General features: G+C 33.2%; 1 protein-coding gene across 1 annotated transcript; it reads right to left on the reverse strand.

The window, feature by feature from the left end:
- Positions 1-424: 424 nt before the first annotated feature.
- Positions 425-2,673, reverse strand: LOC108462467 (uncharacterized). The gene is made up of 3 exons (XM_053024512.1): positions 1,870-2,673; positions 1,280-1,406; positions 425-896 (listed from the first exon to the last, which is right to left on the reverse strand). Exons 1-3 carry the CDS (start codon positions 1,979-1,981, stop codon positions 779-781), a joined length of 357 nt encoding a protein of 118 aa, XP_052880472.1. The 5' UTR covers positions 1,982-2,673; the 3' UTR covers positions 425-778.
- Between the last annotated feature and the right edge of the window lie 8,555 nt (positions 2,674-11,228).

Here is an 11,228-nt window from a genome sequence, read left to right on the forward strand (position 1 = left end):
AAAACATACAAAGGCATATTTAGAACTATGCACAGAAGCATTAAGGCTCTATACATTAACCAAAAGTATAATAACAAAATTCAATTTTTAACTAAAATATATTTGCACATTAACCACTAACTAGAATACAAATTAAAAGGAAAAAGTGCACAAAATATATGAGGGCTTCTTCATAGCATAATAAAAAATTTAACACTTATTCTTTCATTTTTATCATTTACACCATCAAAATTCAAATTTTAATCAAATTATTTTTTTTCGGAAAAGTTATTGGCAGTCCACACGTGATAAAATTAATAAAAATTTTCAAAATGTTAAAATTTTAAAAAACATAGTAACATTTTAACAGTTCGGTCAAATTTTTCATCCAAAGAAGAAGATTCTCACTAAAATTTGAAAGTTGACACTGAAGAAATCAAAAAAATTAAAGAAATAATTAAGGGCTAATATAAAGCGACAGTTAAACTACCTTTTTATTAGTTTAGGCTTGCAACAATGACATTCAAGATGGTTCAAAGCAAACCTTAATGCAACTAATAATGAGCATTATCAACAAGGTTTCTCCATTTCTCGGTAAAAAACATTAACATACCAACACTAAACTCGACACTAACACAAAACAATGTATCGTTTTTATACATAAAAATAATTCGCCATCTGCAAGAGAGTGAAGGGCCTAATCTTGTCCGATTCTTACCTCTTCCAGTAAAAGAAGTTAGTCGATATGTCGATTTACACACATATATATAGATGGTAGCACTGGAATCAGAGAGCAATTCTAAACAACCTGCTCATCACCACAACTATTATTGCCGGGACTGGTTGTCAACAACAGAAGCTCCATTAGCTCCAACCGATACTCAAGGCCTCTAAGGTAGTGCCCCAACAGCATGCACCTTCAGGACAGATATGAGAATATTAGAACTCAGCTATATTATAATATGGTGATGGGGTTCAGACAAATTTTTTGAATCTTAGGAGGAGTGACTGAAGCTTATTCGAAGTTTAAACACAAGAAAATCTCTCAGATCTATATTCGGTCATCTTTCTTTCTTACAAAGTGTAGTGGTCAAACACAAATAATATGTTCAAATTTAAACAGGATTGTACCGTATGGTGAGCAAAAAATTACATAGAAATGCAAATATCCAGTTAAACTTCTGAAAAACCAGATTTCATTTTATTTTATTTTTTTTAATTATACATAAGCTTCTTAGGTCAAAGTCACCTAAAAGAAATGAGAAGAATGTATGATTGAATGGGGGGGAGGTGGACTAACCAGAAAAGAAGATGAGCAAGATAGTCCCGCGTTAATGAAATGAAAGGCTGGAATTGAAGAGAAGTATTATCAACAAGTTCTGCACAGTCTTCACTCCCAATGTTTACAGTTCCAGTTGTGGTGTTCTCTAACACACCATTCCAACATAGAATATCAGCCTATCAGTAGCCATAAAAAATTGGGAAAACTGGGTTTATTAATTTCCCTTGCTACTTAAATATGTGTGGCCGAATGCGAAAAACTAGCTTAGCTTTAATTAACTAAACGTGTGAAGCTAAATCCATAGCCTTTTATCCAATTAAATATAGGATTTATTAGGAGCTGTCTGAGTAGGAAACATGGCACTGGCGCATGCTAATGTAGTTTCTTTTTTTAATTGACATTAAACAAATTTAAATCTTCATTTTCCAATGAATCCTAACTTTAAAGAAAGATTTTTTAATTAGTTACTGTTGACATCCTTTGTTTTAGACTAAATAATACCCTCTTCGTTATTTTACCAAATTTGTAAAGCCATTTTACTATGTAGCTTCCTAGATTTAATAGAAATGTAACCCATTCAGCTTACAGGCGAATATTTTATCACATACCAAGGTTTTTATCAAGAGTCTTTGTAAACTGGTTCAGTGCTGGTGGGACTTTCAACCTCTGCTTAAGGATCCTCTTTTTCCTTTGAATGCAAACAGCCTTAGGCCACTTCATAAAATGGTGCAGATCCTTCTTTGGAGGTAAAGCTCCTCCAATACCTAATTGCTTTAGACGCTTCTCAAACAATGGATTCACAACCTTCTCCTAATTTCCAAAATTGAAAAGAACAGATAGTGAGATAACTGTAATCAACTACATTACTTGTTTCTTCTTGGCCGTAAAATATACAGGAATTCTTAGTATAACAATCTTAAACTGCTCAGGAGCTTTTTCCTATCAAACCAACACCGCAATAAACGGAGACCAACTTCTCAGCATGAATAAGAAAAAATAACCTGAGACAATCAAAATTCACAGAAAATGGTGTGAAGGATATATTAGAACTAAGTTCTAAAGACAGGAGCTAAACTATGGAATGAACCATATAATTCTATATGTACAGAAAGATATTGCTAGGTTTTCTTATGACTTCAAAAGAAAAACTAGAAGAAGAAGAAGTTAGAAATGCTGTCACTAAGTTTCATTTTGGTTGGAAGCAAAAGGAGAAATAGGACAAACAATAAGTTGAAGAAATGAAAGAGACTATCGACGGAGATGCAGCACGATGATGCAGAGGAATAGAAAAAATTTTAGGGATTTCGGGCAAAATTGGGGAAAACCAAATGGGGAAAAAATAAAGGATTTCGGGTAAAATTGGAGATTTAGGGGAGGGGGGAAAATAAACCGCGCCGTTTCTATGGAAATTTTTTGCGGTGTTTTCACAAAAACGCCACTGTAGGTCATATTTGTGGCGTTTTCACTAAAAACGCCACTATAGCTAAACTTTTTGTGGCATTTTATCTAAAAACGTCACTATTCTTTAGTTTTAATTTTTTTTCATTTTTAACATATTTTTTCCTTTTTTTTCTTTCAAATTTTTATGCTGAGATTATCATTTTTAGAATTTTTTAAATTTTAATATTGAACTTTTAACTAAAATATGGACTAAAATATTAAATTTTTAATTTTTAAGTTTTTAATTTTAATTTTTAATTTTAAATTTTTTGAAGATTTTATAATTTTAAATTAAAATATACAAAATTAGTATCATGTCATGTGAATTACCTTGTAGGTTTTCACGTCAATATCATTAAAATTTTAATTTTACAATTACATTCCTATTAAAAATGATATTTAACAATTTTTAAAAAGTGGAAGGTAATTTTGGTTCAAAAATAAGAATCAAATTGATAAAAAAATATAAATATTGAAAGTTAAAATTTAATTACCATGATCAACTCTTTTAGGAATTAAATTGATAGATGGGTATGGCATGGTCTAGTACTGTTGAAAGGATTTCTTTTTCTTTCTTTTTCATCAACATTATTCTTTTATATAAATGACATTTAATTATATATGTATACACCTAAATTTTGATAGAGATACAACTCGAATTATAAATGAATTTCGGTTTAATATGTAATTGTAGACATGAAATTCTAATTGTGGTTTAAATATATAGTTGAAATTAAACTTTAATTTTGACTTAATCATACACATTTTAAAAATAAATACATCAATATATTTTTATATTGAATAAATATAAATATTTATGCATTCAATATTAAATATAAAATGATGTTATATCAATAATTGTGATAATAATTTACAAGAACTGGATCAAATTAAAGTTCATGTATACATTGCACACTAAACCATTGTCATGTATGCTTTTGGGATTTAACCTATTTTGATATATATATTTTTAAAATAATAATTTATATTTATCTTATTTAGATTTATATTATAAAAAATCCAAGATACACAAGTTACTTGTTCACCATATTTATCCCTAAACCCTAAAAATTAAATCATAAACCCCAAACCCCAATCCCTAAACCTCAACCCCTAAATCATAAACCATAAATCTTAGACCATAAACTTACACCCTAAATCTTAAATATTTATTACAAGGGACAAAAGTAATTAAAAAGGAATTTTATTGCTTATCTAAACTCTAAAATAAATTGATTTTTTTTCATTTTATCAAAAACTCTAACCCTTAAACCCTAATAGCCTAACCCTTAAAACCATGAACAATACTAAGACCATAACTATAAAACATTAAACCTTAAACCACAAACTTTAAACTCTAAACCCTAAACTCAAAACTCTAATCACAAAATAATAAAACATTATATCATAAACCCTAAAACCCCAAACCATAGACATTAAACCTTAAATCCTAAAATAAAATGATTCTTTTGCGGCGTTTTTTGAAAAACGCTGCTAATGCTTATCCTTTTGCGGCGTTTTTCGAAAGCGCCGCTAATACCACTAAAGCTCAAAACGATGCTGTTTTGGTCAACTTTTTGTGGCATTTTTTGAAAAGCACCACTAATGCTCGATCTATTGCGGTGATTTTTAAAAAGCGCCGCTAATGCTCGATCTTTAGCGGTGTTTTTTGGAAAGCGCCGCTAATGCTTGATCTTTAGCGGCATTTTTCAGAAAGCGCCACTAATTCTCGATCTTCCACTAATGCTTGATCTTTAGTTGCGTTTTCAGGAAAGCGCTGCTAATGAAAAACGCCGCTAATGCTTGATCTTTAGCGGCGTTTTTCGAAAAGCGCCACTAATTCTCGATCTATTGCGGCGTTTGTTTCATAAACGCCACTATAGCTCTAATCTTTTGCGGCATTTTCTAACTAGTGCCACTAATGTACAACTTTTGCGGTGTTTTTGTTCAACCGACGCTAAAAGTGCCGCTAAAAGCCTATTTTGATGTAATGATTTCATATGAAGTAAAAGAGGATTCTGTTATTGATATATTTAGTATAGTCTTGTTTCTATACATGATTTAGGCAGTTATTCTTGGTAGTTAACTAATTATGCAAAATTCTTGTTAAAAAGGTTTTAAAAGTATTTTGAATCGAACTCGGGACTTCTCGCATCTAAAGCGAGAATCATACCACTAGATCAAATGCCCTGCATTTGAAGATTTTGGCATATTCCTTAAAGCAAATATTGCATATAATTATCTGGAAATTATATTTAATAACTTAGTGGCATTACAAACTTCACATTGTTTTAGAAATTTCTAGTAGTAAATGTTACAATAGTATTTATATGTAGATACAATGTAAAAGGAATGATAGTAAAATTATTAATTTGTTACAATTTAGTACAATTGAAACGCATGTTAAAGTAAACCAAAAGTTTATTGATACAAATGCATTTACTACTTGGCATGACCAGTTAGACCATCCTGGATCATATATGATGTGAAAATTAATTGAAAATTCATATGGACATTCATTAAAGAACAGAAGATTCTTTAATTTAAAGAATTCTCATTTGTTGCTTGTTCTTAATGAAAATTGATTGTTAAAAACTCACTAGCTAAAGTTGAGATTTAATGTCTTGCATTTTTTAAATGAATATGGGCTCATTCATCCACCATATGGATGGTTGTGATATTATATGATTTTGGTAGATGCATCTACAAAATAACCACATATGTGTTACCAACTTGCAACCTGCCGTTTGCAAGATTGCCTGTTAAATAATTAATTTCAGATTATGCAATTAAGGCAATTCATCTTGCTAATATTGATGAGTTTATATCTCAGTCTTTTATTGATTGAGTTTGAAAAACTTTTGTAAAAATTTGTTATTTATGCACATAATGGTTTAGAGAAAGTATTGATTAAACGCCTCTGGTTAATGCCTAAACCATTACTTATGATAATTAAACTTTCTATTTCAACATGAGATTATGTTAATTTACGTGTTGTACGCATCAAGCCAATAAGTTATAAATACTCCCCATTACAATTGATTTTTGGTCAAGAGCTAAATATTTCTCATCTTTAAATTTTTGCATGTGCGTATATGCTCCAATTGCTCCACCACAACAAAGATGAGTGAATACTCAAAGAAAGCTGGGAGTATATATTAATTACGAGTCTTCTTGTATTATTATATGTTTTAAATGTATTGGAGATTCAATTATGACATGATTTGTAATTACTATTTTGATTTGATAGTTTTCTTGACATTAGGGGGAGAGATAATAACTTGTAATGAGTTAGAGGGGAGAGTAACTTGAACCAAAAGTTCAACAAGAATAACTCATTACAAGTTCCAAATATGAAAATTCTCATAAAAAGAAAATTGTAAATCTAGATGGTCATATAGTGAAGGCAGGTGCTCCAGAAGAGACCCAAGAAATAACTAATAATTTAAACTCCGGAAGAGATTCAGGTACCGAAAACTAAATATTAAAATAATGAAAATAAGAGATCTCAATAAGTTATGTCAATTCGAGAAAATGTGGAACCGAATAATAAAAGTGGTCAACAATGATTTTGCGTACAATATTATTATTGAAATAATGAAATAAAAGGAGGATCTTGAATAAATCTATTGAGAAATATAGATATAGAATAAATTGATCAAAATAGAAAGACACAATTCAAGTATAATTAAATTCGTGGAGTTTTTGGACTAGTAATCCAAATATCTAAAGGTATAAAGCCAATGAGGGTGCAAATGAAGTAGTTTTGCAAAACGAAAAAAAAATTAAGTTTTTACTAAGTCTTGGCATTGATTATGAAAAGATATAATATTCTTTTGTGGTGGATGCAATAACCTTTAAATATATTATTAAACTAACAGTTCATAAAATATTTAACTTATGTCTAATTGTTGTTTTACAACCTTTTATGAATCACTATATAATAAAGTTTATATTAAAATCCTTAAAGGATTTAGAATGCCAAAAGCATATTGAAATTATCGAGAAATTGTTCATTTATATAAATTGAAATAATTGAACATATGTGGTAAATTTGACTTAGTAAATAGTAGTTGAACGATGATCATTGAATGATCCAACATACATATTTATATTTTTATAGAAGGATCATAATTAAAGTTTATTATGATTGTTGTTGAAACTCCTAAAGAGATCAAAATATATTTCCCCCAAAATTTTCCCTCACTCATGACTTTCAAAAGAATGTTAATATAAATGCTTAGCAAATATGTTCAAATGGTCATTTGAAAAGCTAGTATTCAAGATTGAATACATAAAATATGAGATATTATGTGATGTTTTTATGAGGGGAATAAATACGAGTTGTACTCATTTTTCCTTAATCGAGGTTTTGTCTTATTGAGTTTTCCGAGTAAGGTTTTTAATGAGGCAGCATGTAACACCCCGAACCCGAGACCATCGCCGGTGTCGGACACGAGGGGTTAGCAAGCCAAGTTCACTTGTTTTGCCCATCCATTGGACATTTCAGTCAGGCTGGAAAAACTGCGTCACTGTCGCCTTAAAATCATATCTCGAGTTTCAAAACTCGGAAACTGGTTTCGTAAATTTTCCTGAATTTAGACTCATATATCCATCCATGGATTTATTTCTAGAATTTTGGTCGGGCCAATTGGTACAGTTTATTATTTAAAGTCACCCATGTTACAGGGATCGACTGCTCTGACCTTCGCGCGGTATAACTTGAATATCTCTCTGTACAGGATTTAATGCTGGTGTCGTTTGTTTCTAATGAAACTAGACTCAAAATGGAATCTGTACATATAAGGTATGTCTCCTAATTCTTTCTGGATAATTTATAGTAAATTTTAAAGTTGCGACAGGGAACCCAGAAACCGTTCTGGACCTGTCTCACAATAGCTTTAATATCTCTTAACATGTAACTCCTATGACCATTTCGTTTCTTCCATATGAAAATAGACTCATCAATGTTCATTTACATAGCTGATTCACTATTTAATACCATTCCTACAAATTTTGGTGATTTTTCACATTCACGTTACTGCAGCTGGCAGCATCTGTTTTAAGGTAGGTCTTACCTATTTTGTAGTCTCCATGAACCAACTAGTCTTGCCTTACATAGGTCCACATATGATCATTTTAACCATGCCAATGGCTGATCATGTGACCAACATTCCCATTTCCAATTCATAGTCACATCATGACACCATATATATATATACAAACCGCAAATAGTTTAAGTTGATACTTCACTATTACGAGCCATTTTCGCATGGCCGTACACATATACATCATAACATATTTAAACCAACAAGGGTAGTCCTATACATGCCATTTCAAGTTCAACCAAGAATTTATACCAAAATGGGGGCTTGATAGTGTGGATGACTTCGACTTCAACGATCCCGAATCCGATTGCTATCGAGCGAAATCTAGAAAACCGAGAGCCAAAGCAATGAGTAAGCATTTTATGCTTAGTAAGTCTCAAGGAATATAATCAACTTTAATTACAGCAATACATTCACATAGTTAAATGCATCATTTCATTAATGCACATTCACATAATCATACTTACTTCACCATCCCAACTCTTATGTTCATACACAAATAACGGCTTCATTAAGGCCGATAACTCGTTCCATCATAGGAGCGGATATTCACACGCTCTTACTCCTAGCGCCAGCAAAGCACACACCGCACTTACCTTGTCATTGGGAAATTTCACAAGTGCATTAGCTGAAATTTTCCAGCAAGCTTATAATTTTCAAATCACATACCTTCGGAGTTTAACCGGATGTCGCTACTCGATCAATCGCCTTCGGGACATATCCGGTTATGGTAACCCGCACCAAGGCCTCACGGACTTAACCCGGATATCACGATTTGCACAAATGCCTTCGGTCTTAGCCGGATAGAATGACTCGCACGAATGCCTTCGGTCTTAGCCGGATGTAGCCACTAGTACAATTGCCTTCGGTCTTAACCGGTTATAATTTCCAGCATAATCTGTCTTCGGGCTTAGCCCGGATATCATTCAATTTCTCATGCACACATACATCAATAATCATTGGACATACATATTTATTTTCGTTACTAAGGCTCAAACACAATTATAATCACTAACATAATCGCCGGGACTTAGCCCGGTATCATTCAATACTCATACACACATAAATCAATAATCAATACATCCATATTTCATTCCACATAATTCAAGTAAGGTCACTTCTTGAGGACTTACCTCGGATGTTGTCGAACGGCTCTTACGGCTATTCGATTACTTTTCCTTCCCTTGTCCAATTGTGGCCCTCTTAGCTCTTGAGCTAATTCAAACAAATTCAATTTATCAAAACCTCATTGTGCTAGCTTATGGCGAATATGACAAGGAATTTAAATGGTCATATGGCCACCCTTTAGCTTGAATACACAATGGTCATGCATATTTTATACTACATCAAGCAATTCAATACAATTTATTCGAGCATCAAGGAAAAGTTAAGGCCTTCAATAGGCTACCCAAGGCCGAATATACTTGTCCATGTTGAGGCCAATTATGCACTTAATACCACACAAAACAGCATGCATTTTACTAGTTAATGCTTTGCATATTGTAGCTCAAAACTTACAATATAGCATCAAGCACTCATATGTGTGCTAGGCTGAATGTGCTTACAATTTCACAATTATTCTTCAACATCTTCTTCTTTAAACAAACTTATTCATCACTTCCTTCATAACCAAAACATCATGTGCAAACATATATATACATATATGAGCATGGCGAATTTCAAGGTGTCCATAGCCATCCAAAACACAAATTTTAACTAACATGCAAGAAGCATGAACCATGCTCATGAATGCATCATGGCGAATATGACAATCATGCTCCTTTTCAACTTCAATCATGATAAAACAAAAGAAAGCTCAAAATCTTACTCAAGAGTAGACAATCCATCATTGCATGCATCATCATCAAGCTTCACACTTAGCATGCAATGGCTTTATCACCATAACAACTTTGGCCAAATACCATTTCCATGGTTTAACAAAGATTTGAGCCATGGCTAACATGCACATCAAGTTAGCAACCAAAACATGCATGAAACTCCTAACACAACCTCATACATACCTTAATCTTGATGCAAACTTAGCCAAATCTCCTTCTAGATCTCTTCCAAACCAAGCATGAAGCAAAAATCCTCCTTCTTCCTTAGTTTTGGCTCAAAGAAAGGATGAACAAAATTTTTTCTTTCCTTCTCTACAACTCACGGCAATGGGGGATTACCACACTCACACACATTTTTTTTCATTTTTTATCACCCATACACCTTTGTTTATTATTTCACCCTAATGCACCAACAAAACATGTTTCATGACATGTTTAGCCCATCCTCCTTGTCATGGCCGGCCACCACCTATAAAGGGGAATTTGACATGCAAGTCCATTATTTTGCATGCATGCTTTAATTAGTCATCACACATTTCCTATCATACTTTCAAAGTTCATTACTAAGTCCTTTCTTGTGGAATTCACCCTTATAACACTAAATCAATCATCATAAAATGTCATACATGAGCACACACATGTTATAGGCATCAAAATAAATTTTTAATTATTTTATGCCTCGGTTTTGTGGTCCCGAGACCACCTTCCGACTAGGGTCAATTTTGGGTGTCACAACTCTCCCCACTTAAGAAATTTTCGTCCCGAAAATCTTACCGTAAATAGGTTTGGATATCGCTCTTTCATAGAGTTCTCGGTCTCCCAAGTAGCTTCTTCTATCCCGTGCTTGAGCCATAACACTTTTACTAGCGGAACCCGCTTGTTTCACAACTCTTTCACTTCTCGTGATAGGATACGAATCGGTTCTTCCTCATAACTCATATTAGCTTGAATTTCAATTTCTGATGGACTAATCACGTGCGATGGATCAAATCTATAGCGTCGAAGCATCGAAACGTGAAAGACATCGTGAACCTTTTCGAGTTCGGGGGCAAAACAAACGATATGCCACCGGATCGACTCGGTCGGATATCTCATATGGCCCAACGAACCTCGGGCTCAACTTGCCCTTACTACGAATCGAGTATCTTTTTCCAAGGCGATACCTTGAGAAACACTTTATCACCCACCGATACTCGATATCCTTACGCTTCAGTCCGCGTCGACTTCCGACGATCGGAGGCTATCTTCGACTTTCACGGATTATTTTCACTTTCGCTCAAAGATCCCTAATCAAATCCACCCGAAAATCTTGCTTTCACCGAGCTTAGTCCAAAACAATGGTGTACGGCATTTACGACCGCATAAGGCCTCGTAGGGTGCCATCTTAATACTTGATTGAAAGTCGTTGTTGTAAGCGAATTCAATCAACGGCAAATACCGCTCCCATAAACCACTAAACTCGAGGACGCAACATCTTAACATATCCTCAAGTATCCGAATTATCCGCCGGATTGACCATCGGTTTGGGGTGAAAGGCGGTCTTGAAATGCAACTTGGTACCCAAAGCTTCTTGCAACTTTT

The sequence above is a fragment of the Gossypium arboreum genome, chromosome 2 (assembly GCF_025698485.1).
Source record: "Gossypium arboreum isolate Shixiya-1 chromosome 2, ASM2569848v2, whole genome shotgun sequence".
Lineage (NCBI taxonomy): Eukaryota > Viridiplantae > Streptophyta > Magnoliopsida > Malvales > Malvaceae > Gossypium > Gossypium arboreum.

Excerpts from the sequence above, each read along its gene's own strand:
- LOC108462467 (XM_053024512.1), bottom strand. The coding sequence starts at position 1,981 with ATGAAGTGGCCTAAGGCTGTTTGCATTCAAAGGAAAAAGAGGATCCTT. Across the intron at positions 1,407-1,869 it reads GACTCTTGATAAAAACCTTG|AGAACACCACAACTGGAACT; the intron begins GTATGTGATAAA and ends ATGGTGTGTTAG. Across the intron at positions 897-1,279 it reads CTTGCTCATCTTCTTTTCTG|GTGCATGCTGTTGGGGCACT; the intron begins GTTAGTCCACCT and ends TCTGTCCTGAAG.